Genomic DNA, 17,585 nt, shown 5'->3' on the forward strand with positions numbered 1-17,585 from the left:
GTAAGGACCATAATTAATCCTAACTCTTCCATTGAAAAATTAATAAATATCATTTTCTAATTTCATAAATAACTCAGGGGTTAGTGTAGTGATTTTCTAGTGAATTTTTTTTTTAAAAATCATTTTATTGGGGGCTTTTACAGCCTCTTATCACAATCTATACATACATCCATTGTGCCAAGCACATTTGTATGTATGTTGCCATCATAATTTTCAAAACATTTTCTTTCTACTTCAGCCCTTGGTATCAGCTCATCTTCCTCTCCCCCAACCCCTTCCCTCATAAACCCTTGATAATTTATTAAAAAAATGTTCATGTCTTACACTGACTGCTGTCTCCCTTCACCCACTTTTCTGTTGTCTGTCCCCCTGGGAGGGGGTTATATGTTAATCATTGTGATCGGTTCCTCCTTTCTCCCTCCACCTTCCCCTTTCCCTCCTGGTATCACTACTCTCATTATTGGTCTTGAGGGGTTATCTGTCCTGGATTCCCTGTGTTGTGAGTTCTTATCTGTGCCAGTGTACATGCTCTGGTCTAACTGGATTTATAAGTTAGAATTGGGGTCATGATAGTGGGTGGGGGGGAGGAAGTATTAAAGAACTAGAGGAAAGTTGTATGTTTAATTGGTGCTATACTGCATCCTGACTGGCTCATCTCTTCCTTGTGACCCTTCTGTAAGGGGATGTCCAATTGTCTACAGATGGGCTTTGGGTCTCCGCTCTACCTTCCACCTCATTCACATCAATATGATTTTTTGTTCTGGGTCTTTGATGCCTGAACCCATGGACAACTAATGATTACACAGGCTGGTGTTTTACTTCCATGTGGACTTTGTTGCTTCTCATCTAGATGGCCGCTTGTTTATCTTCAAGTATTTAAGACCCATACCCTATATCTTTTGATAGCTGGGCACCATTAACTTTCTTCACCACATTTGCTTATACACCCATTTTGTCTTCAGTGATCGTGTTGGGAAGGTGAGCATCACAGAATGCTGGGTTATTAGAACAAAGTGCTCTTGTGTTGAGAGTGTACTTGAGTTGAGGCCCAATGTCTGTCTGCTGTTTTAATACTTAACATCTATGTACATAGACCTATTTCCCTCTCGTTATATATAAATATATTTACATATGTACATGTCTGTATTTAGACCTCTATAGATGTTCTTTGCCTCCTAGTTCTTTTTTCTAATTCCTTTTACTTTCTTCTTGCCCCGCTATCATGTTTGGCCTTTATTCAGGTTTCAGTAATTCCTCTCAGTTACATTGCACTTGAGCAAGCCCCAACAGGCATCTTACTCCCTCCTCACCATCTACTTTAGATCACTTATTGTTCCCTTGTCCCTGGGTTTGTTGGCACCCCCTTCCTTTCCCCTGCTTCCTCCTTTCCCGTGTCCATCAGAACCATCAGTCCCTTTGTTTTCTCCTCCAGATTGTTTATCCCACCTATCTTATCTAGATAGACATACAGAGACAATAATAAGCACAAAAACAAGACAAAACAAAACAACAACAAAACAAACAACACTAAAAGGAAAGTCTATAATAGTTCCAGGTCTGTTTGTTGACATTTAAGAGTGTTTTCTGGTCGAGTCTGATGGGGTGCCATGCCCTGGCCCCAAAGTCTATTTTTGGTATTCCCTGGGGACTTCATTGCTTTGCTCCCCTGGCTGCTCTGTTGCACACCCTTAGTGTTTCGCCCTGGTGTGGTGGGGTCAGATCAGGCACAATTCCCACACTGTATCTCCAGTGTTGTCCCCCATAGACCTATGGGTCAGTGGGCAATGTCGTGTCTCGTGGTGGGGCTGGCCCTATGGTTCTCTCTGTGCATTGGCTGCTCTGAGCAGGAGTATCATCCTTGGGGCTTGGTGGGCCAGGATGTGTTCCACTCTCTCTCCTTTGCTCCTGTGTGCTCTGATCAGACGTGCCCCTCTCCCTGATCCAGTTGAGTCTTAAATGCTGTTGATTGCGTTCTGATCTAGAGTGACTCTAAAAGCTCCCTCTAGGGTTTTCAAAACAGCACATCTTTATGCACACAGACAAGCTCAACTTTCTCTTCAGGAACAAGCTGGTGAGTTTGGACATCCGACTTTGTAGTTAGCAGCCCAACACTTGATCCACTGCGCCACCAGGGCTAGTTTATATTTAATACATGAAGTGCTAAGACAGTTCTCAACGTGTGGTCCTAGGTTCCCTTGGATGCTCCTTGGAGACCCACTCTGTGTAGGGTTATTGTTGGGTGCTGTCCAATAGATTCTGACAGGGACCCTAGAGGTCAGAGACGATCTCCCCCTTAGGTTTCCTAGTCTGTCATCTTTAGGGGAACAGAGCGCCAGGTCTTTTCTCCGCAGAATGGCTCAAAAAAGCTCATTGCCATTGGGTCCATTCTGATGAATAGCCACCTTAGAGAACTGTAAGTAGTAGAACTGTAGTAGAACTGTCCTTGTGGGCTTCTAAGACTATAAATCTTTATGGGATTAAAAAAAAACAACAACTCATCTTTCTCCCACCAGGTGGCTGGTAGGTTTAAACTGCAGATCATGTGGTTAATAGCCCGACATGTAACTCAGCTAGCCCCCAGAGCTCCTTTACCCCTGGCTTCGTGTTTAGCAGCCAAACGCTTAGCTACTGTGACACGAACATCTCCAGGTGTGTTATATACACTCAAATAATGTACACTAAAATACCCTAATTTTCCACTGTCCATCCTCAGTGTAAGGTGCTGAAAAGCACAGATGTTACTTTGAGGACTAGCATGCACCTGACCCAAGGTGCATTGGCCCTATCAGTCACCTCATATGCCTGTGAAAGTTGGGCATTGAATAAGGAAGACCAAAGAATAGATGCATTTGAATTGTGGGGCTGGAGAAGGCTATGAAAAGTAGGATGCACTTCCAAAAGAACTAGGGAATCCTTTGTGGAAGTACAGCCAGAATTCTCCTTATATGGTTTGGACATGTTATCAGAAGCCAGTCCGTGGAAAAGAACACCACGTTTGGTAAAGTAGATAGTGTAAAAGAAGAGGCCTCCTGAGGGGACAGGTTGACACAGTGGCTGCGATTATGGGCTCGACTGTGTCAATGATTGTGAGGATGGTACAGGATCAGGGGGTGTTTTGTTCTGCTGCTCCACATGGAGTCACTCAACTGAACCAACTCCACAGCACCTAACAACAACCACAACAATAGCCTCAGTTTCTCTTTCTGGGGTGGTTTGCATGGGGCGATGATGCTGGAAGCTCTATCATCAGAATTTCAAATACCAGCAAGGTAGGCTTCAGAGCAGCATTCACACTAAGACAGATTAGGAATAGAAGCCTGGTCATATCTTCAGTACGGTAGCCAAAGAAAGCCTTATGCATCACAACAGAAGATTGTCCCATACAGTGCCGGGGAGCAACCTTCTAGGTGCGAAGGCGCCCAATCAGGCACTCGAGCCTACCAGTACCCATGAATAGGGTAGACGACTGGACAATGGTTTGGTCACTTATGCAGAGGGTCGCCTGATATCAGAGTCAACTTAAAGGCCACTAACAGCAATGACAATCCAGTCAGGCTATAGCACTGGGCAGACACGTTAGCCCACAGCAAAACCCAGTGCCACTAAAAGGTTCTAAAACTGTAAATCTTTAAAGGAGCAGAGAGCCTCAACTTTCTCCCATGGAATGGCTGGTTGGTGGGTTTAAACCGTTGACTTTGTTGTTCAAATTTTGCAACACCAAAAAAAAAAAAAAGCAAACCCACTGCCGTTGGTTTGATTCCAGCCCATAATGATCCTTGAAGGCCAAGTAGAACTGCTCCCCAGGGTTTATGAACAGAAAGCTTGAACTCTAGGGTTCTAGGAGCAGTCTCATCTTTGTCCCAAGGAGATGCTGATAGGTTGGAACTTCTAACCTTCTGGTTAACAACCCAATGCATGGCCCACTACACCACCAGTGTGCCTACTGGGTTTGCAAAGTCTCCCCAAAGTACTGGTAGCTCTTCCGCTCCTGGGAAAATGACAAGTACAGGACTCCAAATACAATCTAGGTGGAGCTTGGAGTCAGTAGGAGGCAGGTGAAAGCTAAGGTCCCTTGCCGTCTGTGTTCATCCGAGTGGACTAGGGAGACAAAGCAGAGACGCTCGTACATGTGTAAGAGAGAGCTGTATATCAAAGAGCCGTTGTGGATTGAGAAACATCCCAGCCCAGTCCAGATCGAGTCCATAAGTCTGACACTAGTCCATAAATCCCTCTTCAGACTCACAGAGCATATCACAGGCCAGTGGGTGGAACGTCTTGTGGATCCAGTGCAGGTGAAAGCATCTCAGCACTGGTGTGGGTCTCCACGTGGCTCCTCCAACGCTCTGAGTATCTCGCCAGCAGGAAAGTGAAGCAGAGAGAGTGTGGGCTGCCTCCAATGAAAAGAGAGGAAGTTCCCAGAATCCTCATGAAAAGGCCACGCCCACCAGGAGGCATCATCAGGCTGTGCTCTGATTGACAGGCTAGACTGCACCCCTACACTTATTTATCAAGTTAACATGAAATTATGTAACTACCACACCATCATTATATCCTATAATGATCTAAAGTGGAGAGTGGATAGATGGGTTGTTAACTTGAGTAGGGGAAGGCAATGTACAGTAAGAGGGGGAAGATATATGGGGGCAGGATGCAAGAGTTAGAGGTAAATACTGTTTTATATACAGTCTTGCAAGAGCTGTGAGAAGAAGCGTATGTAGATACACAAGTTGAACAGGTGTGGGGAGGAGAGTGGGCATGTACCCACGGATGTGCATAGGTGTGAATGCAGACATCTTTACATGGTATTTACCTCTACTGCAAATCTATCCCTGAACCTGTAGAGGACAGAGTTATGAAAACTTCTTAGATATTGTCAACTACCTTGAATGAGTCATGGGACTTGGGGGCTCAGGACCACGGTCTCAGAGGAGAAATTAAAAAATCCAGTGGAGAGTATGCATCTCACATCACCCAAGATATCAGTAACTCCCAATGCCTTCTGGGATTTATCCGGGTCTGTGGAGGACAACTGTCAGCCCTAAGGTTGATCAACTATCTGGGTCATTCTTCTTTAAAACTTTCCGAAGACTATTCTTTCTCTGTTGACTTTACTTATTTTAAATACTGGGAGGTCAAAACTATGTTAGGAGTTTTCCACACTGGAGAAAACACCACTTATAATTAACGATGGTCATGGTTGATTAAGTTCCTTTATGTGCCCTCTCCTTTGGGACATTACAATAAGAAGTTGGAAAAAGAAATGTGAGGAAGAAGGAAACATATTAAAAGTGTGAGTAAAATTTCATCTCTAGAATAAGTCTTATTTACTTAAGAGCTTGTAGGAGCGCTGGTGGCGTAGGGCTAACTGCAAGGCCAGCAGTTCAAAACTACTAGCTGCTCTGCAGGAGAAAGACAAGGCTTTCTACTCCCATATATAGTTACAGTCTTAGAAACCCACATGGCCAGTTCTACCCTGCCCCATTGGGTCCATGTGAGTTAGAATGAACTCACTGGCATTGAGTTTGGGGTTTTTTTGTTATTTAGAAAAAACACACCGAGACTCAACAGTGTGCATGGTTTCAGACAACATGGATCAGAGTCTTCTCGAGAATCCAGAGAAGGCTTCTATTTGGTAAAATGACAGCCCATGATGGGCCCTTAGCTTCCCACACCTAGTAAATGCTCAACATCTGTCAACCAGTAACCACTGACATTATGATGTTAGCTATTGTCAAGCTGGTTGCCCCTCATAGTGACCTTAGGTAGGACAAAGCAAAATCACGCCCAGCCCCACCCCATCCTCACCATTGTTAGGTTGAAACCTGTGGTTGCAGCCACTGTGTCAATCCAGCTCCTTGACGGGCTTCCTCTTTTCCATTGACGCTCTACTTTACTGAGCACAATGTCTCTCTCTAGCGCTTGGTCTCTTCTGGTACCATGTCCGAAGTTCATGAGACAAAGGCTCGCTATCCTTGCTTCGAAGGAGCACTCTGGTTGTGTTTCTTCCGAGACAGATTGGTTGGTTCTTCGAGCCGCCCACGGCGCTTTTCATGAGCTTCACAGCACCACAGCTCAGAGGCAGCAATTCTCCCTCAGCTCCTTCCTCATTGGCCAACTTTCGCATGCACATGAGGCCATTGAACATGCCATGGCTTAAGAGTGGTAAGAGCCCCCAATAAAATAATTTATTAAAATTAAAAAAGAAAATGAAACAGCCCCGGCTTGGGTTTGGGGTACCTTAGGGCTCGAAGTGACCTCGTTGCTCGTCAGCACTCGAACAGATCTTGGGCAGCAGATTTTCAAACGCCGTTTGAGAAGTTGACTGCTGCTTTGATATTCCTTTGGCCTTCACCCAAGTTCACGGCCTCTTGTTGGGTGCTGTCTAGTCTGCTCCAACACAGAGACCCAATAAAACACTGCCAGGTCCTATGCCGTCCTCACCACTGTCGCAGTGTTAGAGCTCCTGGTGGCAGCCACTGTGCCCCTTACTGACTGAACCCCCCTGCCAGAGAGTCACCTCTGACTGCTTGGGACCCTTTAGGACAGTGTTGGGCACCTCCATGAGGTTTCTGGAACTGTCAATCTGTCCACAAACAGACTGCCTCCATCTTTCTCCTGCAGAGCAGCTGGTAAAGTCAAACTACTGATGTTTCCATGACTGGCCCAATGCTTAACTTGCGGCACCACCAGGGCACCTATCTCCCAGAAGGTCACCCATTTTATTATTGCTGACCCTCAGCTTTATCAAGCATGATATCTTTCTGCAATCTTATCCCCTCGAATGACATGTCCAAAGTAACTGAGAAGGGGTCTCTCCAACCTCGTTCCTAAGAGGCATCTACCTGGACTTGCCCCACGACAGAGCACTTTGTTCTCCTGGGCGTCCAGCCCCTGCTCATCAATCTTCACCAACACGGCAGTTTGAAGAATGGTCAGTGCTCGTCGGTCTTCCTTTTTCTATCAAGAGCTGCTGCATGTAGTTAAGGCAATTTCAAGTGGGGGTTTTCATCATTTTATCATTTGTTATCCCTGTAAGTCTTTTCCTTGTACATGCAGGGTGCCATGGGTTGAATGGTGTCCACCAAAATATCTGCTGAGTTCCTCACCCCTGTAGACATGACCTTAGGTCATGTAGACATGACCTTAAATGGAAATTGGGGCTTTGAAGAAGTGATCAGATAATTTGAGGCCATACTGGACCCATTGTTTGGTGCCGTCAAGTTGGTTCTGACTCATAGTGACCCGATGAACAATAGGACTTAGGCCCACCTGGTCCTGCACCATCCTCGTAGTTGTTCTTCTGTTAGAAACCATCAGGGCAGCCATTGTGTCAATCCACGGTGTCTTCCTCTATTTCTCTGCCCCTGTACTTTACCAAGCATGATGGCCTCCAGCGACTGGTCTCTCCTGACCACATGTCCAAAGTACATGAGATGAAGTCTCCCCATCCTTGCCCCTAAGGAGCATTCTGACCTCCTTCACGACAGATTTGCTTATTCTTTTGGCATTCATTCCATGGTGCATGCAGTGGTCCTCAGTTCAACCAGAGGGGTAACCTCTAAAGGAGAGGAGACACAAAGATACGCACAGAAGGAAAACAGCTGTGTGACAATGGTGTGATGCTGCGGGCACAAGCCAAGGAACACTTGGAGAGCCAGAAGTCAGCAGAGAAGAGGAGGGACCTCCCACTAGCACCCCTGAACTCAGACATCTAGCCTCCCAAACTGAGAAGGCATGCATTTGTCACATAAGGCCACCCTCTTTGTGGTACTGTGTCACAGCAGTCCCCAGAAACGCATTCAGATGGTCAAAGGGCTCTAGGTCCTTCTGGATTCAGAAGCTTTTAGAGAAAGAGCCAAAGGACCTGTAGTTAATGTGTAAGTGCAAGTACCGCACACTGCTTTCCCCAAGATGGGCTAAGCCTTCATACCAGAATGTTTACGCCAGATAGACCAGAGACCTCTGGCCGCCAGCCCCTTCGTGGGAGCCAGTAGTCTGTGCCTGCCACATCCAGAAATTCAGTCAAAGGGGGCCGCTGGAGGTGTCTAGACTGGGGGTGCCTCTCTGGACAGGAGTTGAAAGATTGGACGGGGTGGAGACAGTGAGATTCCTGTGATAGCTAGGGTGGTGACAGCAGCCAGAGGGTGTGGCAGAAGGGACCTGCAGAGACCAGCTCTTAGGTACCCTTCTCCTTGACTGGAGGAAAGCCTGCCAAGGTTCACGGTCAGCTGCTGAAGGCAGACTCGCGGTGGAGGTGGTGTCAGGGCCCTGCAAACATAGCTCTGCCTGGCACCATGGGAGCCACCCTTGGTCAGCTCTTCTTTTCAGAGGCAAAAATGTTTGCCTCTGGGCTATTGGCTGGCAGAGGGGCTGGCTGGGTCAGAGAATCAGACTGCAGAATCAACAGACCTGCTCAGCAGAGTGTTAACCAGCACCGAGCAATGCCAACTTCCCGTTGCGCTCAACCAGCCTGGGCGGGTGTGGGAGCGGGGAGATCAGTGCAGGGCAGGGAAGGGCACTGCTGTGGAAAAAGGGTGACATGGAAACAGGACAGGTGAGGCTTAGAGAAAGTCAGACCTAAGAAATTGTCTCCCGGCCGATTCGGCAACAATTTAAAAAAATGGAACATAAATTGGAAAATGAGAGCATACGCCAATCCATTGTTGTTTTTCAGGGTAAAAAAGACATTTAGACTTGCCCGCCAGAATGGGGGAAACGTAGAGAAGTGTGAGACACAGTGCCTACTGGCCCTCACTCGGGAGCAATGAGCAGGAACATGGAGGGAAAACAAGGCAGACTATTGGTTTCCCACCTGGACCTCTCCCAATAAGGATAAAAATTGCTGTTCCAAGTCTTGGCCAGCCTTCGCTCATTGGACCCCATGTTACAGAGGTGGAGACTGGTGTAGAGTGGGTACCCAAGGTCACACAGATAATACATGACAGAGCTGAGTCCTGGCCCAGGAAGTCTGCCTCTGTAAGCCACACCCTTAAGTGCTGGGACATGTTGCACTGGAAGTATGTCCCACATATGCACCCCACAGAAGGCAATGTGGGGTGGCCCATGTGATGTGGGTCACCAGTCAACGCCCAGGGAAACAGCAGTCAAGGGATCAAACAGCATCCAGCACTGGGAAAAGCTACTGAAAGAGATGTCTTTCACATTCCAAAGGCCAAGAGGGCCCTCAGCTGACTCTGGAGCTTCGGCACCACACATGGTCACTGCAGTCTCTCCCTGTGCTTGGGAGAACTGGACAATCAAAAAGGCAGCCAGAAGAACCAATGGCATCTAAGTCGGAGTTGTAATCAGCTCAGGGCCAGGGGGTGTCCTGTCCATTTTGTTTTTCATTGTAGAGCTGGTTGTGTTAGACCAGGTTGACTAGAAAAACAAATCCAGAGACACTCATATATGTGTGTGAGAGAGCATTATGTCAAAGAGAAATTGTATATTAAGAAAACATCCCAGCCCTGTACAGTTCACATCCATAAGTCTGATATTAGCCCATATGTCCCATATGTCTATATTAGCCCATAGGTCTAGTAATTCCCCTTCAGATTCATGCAACACATGCAATGATGCTAAATACCAGAGACCGCCAGCTGGTGAGTGGAAAGTCCTGTGGATCCAATGGCAGTGGATGCGTCTCCAGGGCTCTGGCTGCCATCAGCATGGCTCCATGTGGCTTGTTATCAGGGATGTGTAGCAGAGAGAAAGTGATCCGGCCTCCAGTGAATCATTTATCTCTGTCTTACCTCCAAAAAAGGTCATCAAGCTGCGACCTGATTGACAGGCTAACCTCCATCCCATCCCTCTTAATGCCCTCAAGTTGACAGTGCTAGATGCTGTTTGATCCCTTGACTGCTGTTTCCGTGGGTGTTGACGACCACACTGGTGAAGAGTGCTGACTGTACCATAGACGGACAGAAACATTTACTAATTGATGTTAGAAGAAAGACAACTAGAATACCCCTTGGAAGCAAGGGTGGCAAGACCTCATCTTGCCTTTTTTGAACAGGTGATCAGAAAGACCAGTCACTGGAAAAGGACAGTTAGGTTAGGTAAAGTATAGGGTGAGCACAAATGAGGGAGACGCTCAATGCAATGGGTTGGCACAAGGTAGCCTGTCCCATGAAGATGGTGGAGGACCAGGCAGCCTTTCAATCTGTTACAAATGAGCTCCCTGTGAGTCAGCGTCAACATGACCACAGCCAACAACAGCAAACTGGAGTGGAGATGAGGAGACAGGCCTCCCGGGCTAGCTGGCAGACATTCCCAGAAGCCCTTGTTGCCTTTGCCCAAGATGTAGTCTGTCCGCGTCATTCATGGATTCTGTAGGTGCACACTTGCCTCCTCACTGAAATGTATCCATTTGTCACCTCCAAATCAAAACTCACTTCCGTAATCATTTGTGACCATGCACAGCTAGACACACACTTGGACCCTCCTCGTGGGCATGTTCCCAGCTAAGGTCAGACAAGGTACCACTTTGCCTGGTCTCCAGGTTCATACTTCATATAAGTGTCCTTTCTGTGGTCTGCTCTGTGCACGTGTCTCTCATGGCTGCCCAATCCCACACCATCCTCACTGCTGTTGATGTTTGAGCCCATTGTTGCAAGCACCATGGCACTCTGTCTGATTTAGGAGGGTCCTCCTTTTTCTTTGGCTGACCATCTAGAGCAGGGGTTCTCAAACTGTGGGTCCTCACCTCTTTGAGGGTCGAACGACCCTTTCACCGGGGTCGCCTGATTCATAACAGTAGCAAAATTGCAGTTATAAAGTAGCAACGAAAATAATTTTATGGGTAGGGGGTCACCACAAGATGAGGAACTGTGTTGAAGGGCCGCAGCATTAGGAAGGTTCAGAACCACTGATCTAGAAGATTTTAAAGAATCCATGCATTTGAACTAGGCGCTAGTGAAGAAAATCGAAAGTACCATGGACTGTCAAAAGAGCAAACACATCTTCCTGGAAGAAAAACCAAAACACTCCTAGAAGTGAGATCGGTGAGATTTGGGCTCACATATTTTGGACGTGTTGTCAGGAGACACCAGACCTTGGAGAAGGACATGTGCTTGATAAAGTAGAGGGTCAGCGAAGTAATTGTCCAAGCCGAAGTATACTGTACATTAGCTTCCCTGAGATCAGAGAGCGCAGGATTCCTTGCCCATAGTTCGTCCACTCTTTTTCCAATCCTCTGCAATCAATGTTTATTTTGCCTTCTGAGTGAGGCCACAAAAGAATTAAAGGGACCCTTAAAATAATGATTCTCACCAGGTAAGCCATTTAATATTCCAATGTGCAAAAATATCCTATTACCTGATGAGTTAATGGTTAGCAGAGGTTAAAAGGCTATAAAATCATTATTAAGAGGTTCCTGCTCCTGACAAATGCTTCCTTACTCCATTAAGAGAGAAGGAAACTAAGAGAAACTTTATTATTGGAAGAAAAAGAGGCATCGATGTTGAGGTTATTAAATATTTGTCACTTTTCTGCTTTCTCAATAAATAAAAAATATTCTCATGCTGAGTTTTTTTTAATGATTTAGCATTTGAGTCATCATTCAATAAATTACATTCCTTTTGTGTAAGCATGGTGTTTCAAAAGTGGGTCCAAAAGACAAAGTTCCATGTAATGAAGAAAAGATCCGAGATGGGAGCAACCCCATGACCAAGACGACGGCACTTACCAAACACAAGACCCACGGCCGTCAAGTCAAACCCACCTCACGGTGACCCTGGTTTGACTTTCCAAAGCTGCCTATCTTTACGGGAGCATAGAGCCTCCTCTTGCTCCCACAGAGCAGCTGATGGTTTTGAACTGCCAACCTTGAGGTGCGCAGTGCAATGTTTACCCAACAGGGCCACCAGGGCTCCTAGAATGCCCTTTGAGAATAGAATCAGACTTATTCCCATGGCTCAATTATCAGCCAAACAAGAGACAGACCAAGCAGATTAGCTATACCACCAGGGAGGTATGTACTCCTTAGAACCATCAACCACAAGAGATGAGAAGGCAGCATTTGGGCAGAGATAAAGGCTCAGAAGACAGGAAGGGAGGCCAAAGAAGGCTGACTAGGAACAGCCAACATAGGGAAGAAGTGGGATGAAGCTGTTGCCTGGTGAGGACTGCAATCAATGTCATAAAGCAAAACGTGAGTTGTTGAATGAAAAACCAATGGGCTCTATAAACCTTCTCGTCTCAACAAAAGTTTTACAAAACATCCATGTGGGCACCCTCCCCCGCGGGGGGGGCCCCCCTCCTCCACCACCATCAAGGAGAATGAAAAGCAACAAAATTGAGACTACGGCCACTGTCTTTCCGTTTAAGTCATCTAGCTGAATGATCGGAATACTGAAAGGCTAGGTGAACACTGAAACTTGTATCTCAGGAAAAGCAGCATTGTTGGGTGCCCATGAACGCCTTCGGTCTTGGCGCATCCACTTGGTCATCACAGTCATCCACACAGCCCTGCAGAGGGGGAACGGTCTGCAGAGGGCCCCCGAGGTCGTGCTTGCTTCTAGAAACAGCCAAACAAGCGTCTCAAACTCATTCTGTCAACTGGAGTGTTTCCAAGTCAGCCAAATGGTCACACACCCCAAAGACCTGGTCCCCCTCCCCACCCCCTTTGTACCCATGCCTAGGCTAGCCACACCTGGCCAATGTCCTTGAGCAGTAAAACTGAAGCAAATTCCCCAGCAGTTCCACTGACCTGGGTGTCTTTGTTTCCCAGGGTTGCCATACGCATCACCACAATCGGGGTGCTGCACCGAGCAGCTGTTCTTACTCTCAAGGTCGGGAGGCTCGATGGCCACCCCCAGCATGCCAGCCCTGCATGCAGGCTGTTTGTGTCCATGCTTCTGGTTGCTTTAATAAGAAAGACCATTTTGGTAGTGGTGGTGATGAATTCATTTTATTCACTTTAAAGATAAAGGAGCCTGGTGACACTATGGGTGAGACATTGGACCTAATTGCCAGGTCGGCAGTTCACACCCATTAGCCTCTCTGAGGGAGAAAAATGCGGCTGCAGCGCCCAGAGAGACGGACAGTCTCCGAAACCCTATGGAGCAGCTCTGCTCCGTCTTACGTGGTCACCCTGAGTCGGAATGGGATCGCTGCCTGTGGGTGTGGTTTCGAGTTCTCGTTCAAAGCCATAGAATGAGTGTTGGTGATCTTTTCTGCCTTGAACATTATTTCAGAAAAGAAAAACCTTAGACGCACTGATCGATGTTATTGCCATCTCTGTACGGTCACTTTTCCCGTAGATATACACATTGCCAAACCGAAGATATATTGGACCCACTGGACCTTCAACACTGGCAATGGCCTGTGGCTCCACTGGGTTCTATTCTGAGCTAAAGATGAGCAAGGAAGATGATCTTTCCCATAGACAAATGATTTCAAATTCTTCAACACAGCAAGAATGATGGCCGCTCCTCTGGCCAACCTCCCAATATGCAACACTGTCCTACTTTTCCTGGGAGCCCTGGTGGCATAGTGGTTATGTGTTGGCCTGTGAGCGGCAGGGTGAGCAGTTAGAAGCCACGGGCTGCTCTTCAGGACGAGGACAGGGCTTTCTACTCCTGGGAACAGTCACAGCTGCAGAAATCCTCAGGGGCCGGTTTGCAGTCCTACAGGGTCACTGTGAGTCCCAATTGACAGTGAGTTTGGAGTTTTGAGAAAACATTGACTTGAGGTCTCCTTTCCCCCACAAAAAAAGCACTGTGACCCAGCTCCTAAAGGAGCCCTGGTAGCATAGTGGGTTACATGTTGGGCTATGAGCTGCCAGGTCAGCAGATTGAAACCACCAGCAGCTCTGTGGGAGAAAGATGAGGCTTTCTACTGCAGTAAAGAGTTACAGTCTTGGATATCCACAAGGACAGTGCGACCCTATCCTATAGGGTTTCTGTGAATTTGAATCACAGAAACAGGGGATTGTGCTAGCTCCTAGTCAATTGAGTTCAGGGATCAAAGGACAGAACACTGAATTGGCTTCTGCCTCGTTAAGCAGGATTTATTCAACTATTTGTAAACAAAATGTTCTCTCTTTCCCTCCCTCTAGGGCTGTGTCTGTAAAGGCAAAGGCCAGTGCTTCTGCTCCGGGACCAAAGGGGAGAAGGTAAAAACCAAGTCTGCCTACTGCTTCTTGTCACCGTAGAGCTCATTAAGCGTGGTCCAGTCGCCTTGACAACAGCGTGTGGTTCTCTTCCCCAAAGCCAATCTTACTAAGTCGCTCCCAACAGTTAACGTGCTCAGTGGCTGACCACAAATTTGGGGCTAGAAGAAAGGTCTCACCATCAACAAGAGGCTTCATAAAGTGACCAGAAAAATTCCATTTTTCCTATAATGTCATATTTCTATAAACTTTTTGAAGCACATTCATCCTTCTGGGAGGGAAAGACAATCAGCCTTTGAAAGTACTATGGAGGCCCGTTCGCCATGAGTCATAATCATGTCAGTGGCCACTGGTAAGGAGGCATTGACCTTCAAAACTTATGTCCTTCTAGAAAGTGCCAGATAATTTATTTCAATAATGGCAGCTTACTTTTTGCAGCTGTCTTTATCTGCAAAGAATTATCAGGAAAAACTATTAACATTCCTCTGTATGTAGACATGATCACACCGAATGTTGCTTCATGCCAGGAGACAACTGACAGCCACTTAATTGGCTCACTTTGACAGCATTCAAGTGCGGTAGCACTGGTTCGAGATCGCCCCCTGGTGGAGCAGGACCCACCAGGCACGCCACTGTAGACTTAGAAAACATTGAACTATGGAATGATTTGATATCTGCAATAATGCCAATTATTTTTAAAAAGAAAGAAAACAAGGGACACTGGCATGTCTCATTGATTCCCTCTATTAACTTGGGACAAACCTCTTTAACACTGAGGTAGCACAGGCGTTGTGTTTTGCTTTGTTGTTCCCTCTCTGCTTATGAAAGCCTTTCCTCAGAGACGATCATTAGTTTGTCTAACAAGATTGGAGGGAAGCCAAGAAAAAGCATCCTTGAAAACACACATCTTCAGTTCAGTTAAAATGGTTTACCTGGAGGTGATGTGCTAACAGTTTATTTATTTTACATCGTAGTTTTCACTTAAAAATCTTTTCTAGATTGATGTATTTTAAAAATTATTTTCTTTTAAAAGATAACTTAACACATGCACAGGCAGATTCAGGCTACCTGAAGAAATAGGCACGTCTAGAGAGCATCAGACAGCTTGTGTACATAATGGCAGTTTACTTTATAGCCACCCATTCAGATCCCTTGCTTGCATTCAAGCATGATTGAAGTCCTGCTCTCCGTTTACAAGCCACTGTGGGGTTTCGAACCATCCGGTTGGCAGTTCAAAGAGGCTGTCTGCTCCTGTAAAGATTTACAGTGAACCCTCGTTTATCGCGGTTAATCGGTTCTAGACCCTACCGTGATAAATGAAATTCCACGAAGTAGGATTCCTTATTTGTAAATAAAATATTTTCGTAGTTAGAGCATAGAGGACATGAAAAAACACCCTTTAGTCACCATTACACTCATCTGCTGACTCAGTTTCTGTTCACAGAAACTTTTTAAACAAAACTTTTTAAACTTTTTAAACGAAAAAGGGAAAATACAGTAAAACATTTTGGATGTTACAATTATCATTTATTATTTATTATATTATTTATGGCATCTAGTTTACAGTATGCAGAAGAGGATTCTGGTTGAGGTTTGTCTGCTGTAAAATGCTGATAGAGCTGCCTTGCCTTCTCCCGGATGACTATCAAATCCAACGGAATGTTTTTCTTGCGCCTGTCATTGATCCAAACGGCTAGGACAGACTCCGTTTTTACTATGAACTTATTACGACTTGTCACGATGTGCTTTGCTTCCTTGTTGAAAGTGAAAGTAGCCGTAGCACGGATGTTTTTTTTCCTCTTTATGGATGGAGCGAACGGAAGACTCATTCAAGTCCAAATGGCGTGCAACCTCCACGATTTTCTTGCCATCTTTGATCATATCCAAAAGTTTTACCTTTTCCTGGATGGTGAGCATCTTCCTCTGGCACTTATTTTTATCGTCAGAAGGCTTAGAAGAAGCAGCTCGTTTAGGAGCCATCATAGGGCTTAGATAAAATTTCTTAAAAATCCGCAAACAATTACAGTACACTGTACAAAAGCAAAAATGCAAAAAAACAAAACAAAAGCAAAAATGCATCTGATACGTAGCTCCGATACGTAGCGATGCAGACAGGAGCGTGTACAGTATGAGCCAATCAGTGGCAGTAATGACAGAGCATGCGCTGTTACGCAAAAACCGCGATAGAGTGAAGCCGCGGAAGTCGAAGCGCGAAGTGGCGAGGGTTCACTGTACAGCCTCGGGAAACCCTAGGGAGTTCTACCCAACCTTATAGCGTCACCGTGAGTCAGAGAGGCGACTTGATGGCAGTGGAGAGGGTTCGGCCGTGTGAAGATTGCTCAGTAGTGAGAGAGGCAGAGCCTTCAGTTCCTGGATGTTGTTACACACGTGTCTGCACCGTTGAAGTCGCTGACTTGGTTCTCTTTTCCTACTACGATCTCGTTTGCATGACTACATTGGCAGGCGTCAACCAGCGGTCTTTATCGCAATAGAGTGACCTCAGGCTCCACACCTCCATGGGAAGTGTTCCTTGGCGGAACCCTGCGCCACAATGGGCCTTTGGGACTTCCATTCACTCTCATCAGGGACTTGCCCATTTCATCTGATCGTTTCTTAATTAAAAACAAATCATTCTCGCACATTTGATGATGCCACCCTTGATATCTCTGCTGCATCTCCTCCACCAGCAGTAGACCCCATAGTGAGTCCCTGTGTCCCCCAGAGAGGAGCGTGGGTGGGGTCCTGGGTTACACGTTGGGCTGTGACCCACAAGGTCAGCCACTTGAAATCTCCTGCAGGAAAGGGACGGTCTCAGAAACCCACAGGGGCAGTTCTAGCTGTCCTGCAGGGTCGCTAAGAGCCAGAATGGACTCGGCAGGGGGTTTCATTGCGAAGTGATGACAGCGCCAAGCCTAGTTACAATTATGTCCATTCTCAAAACACATGCTCCTACCTTAGCCTTGTAGCCACCCACCCACCAGGCCACCAACCTTGAATTTTCTAGCTGGGCTTTCAGTCTTCCCAGTTCCTGATGTGTCTTCCTTCCCGTCTGCTCCGGGAAGCTTTACCATTGGGGGAGGTGGGGGGATGTCATTGCTAAAATGATAGGTGGACGCGGACAAATACTTTCCAGTTCCCCGGAGCACTCGCTCCCGAGTGCTAATGATGGTTTTCAACCTAAGGAAATAGTATGCAAAGTGTCATCAAGTCACAGAGAAGAAGACAAAGGTGACCATTGTTGTTGGACAGTTGTTCTTGTTTGTTTGTTTGCTTGTTTTTTAAACAGGGAGAGAGGGGCTTTCCTGGACCCCCAGGTTCACCTGGCCAGAAGGGATTCCCAGGTCCTGAAGGCTTACCTGGACCACATGGACCCAAGGTATGTATGTCATCCTATCCCCTAGCTCTTCTGTAAGCTTGAATGCCTGTCCCTGGGTAGAACAAAGGATTTGACTACTAATCTCAAACTTAGACA

The 17,585-nt window shown here is 46.5% G+C and overlaps 1 protein-coding gene across 1 annotated transcript in view; it reads left to right on the top strand.

Annotated features, from left to right (window-relative positions):
• COL4A3 (collagen type IV alpha 3 chain) overlaps positions 1-17,585 on the top strand; it is a 177,220-nt gene that overhangs the window by 63,379 nt on the left and 96,256 nt on the right. Inside the window, exons 4-5 of the mRNA XM_045294265.1 lie at positions 14,060-14,116; positions 17,400-17,489. Of these exons, the coding sequence (XP_045150200.1) occupies positions 14,060-14,116; positions 17,400-17,489 (147 nt within the window). The remainder of the gene's footprint in view (positions 1-14,059; positions 14,117-17,399; positions 17,490-17,585) is intronic.

Source organism: Echinops telfairi, unplaced genomic scaffold (assembly GCF_000313985.2).
Source record: "Echinops telfairi isolate 266 unplaced genomic scaffold, ASM31398v2 ScPeMD7_3;HRSCAF=10, whole genome shotgun sequence".
Lineage (NCBI taxonomy): Eukaryota > Metazoa > Chordata > Mammalia > Afrosoricida > Tenrecidae > Echinops > Echinops telfairi.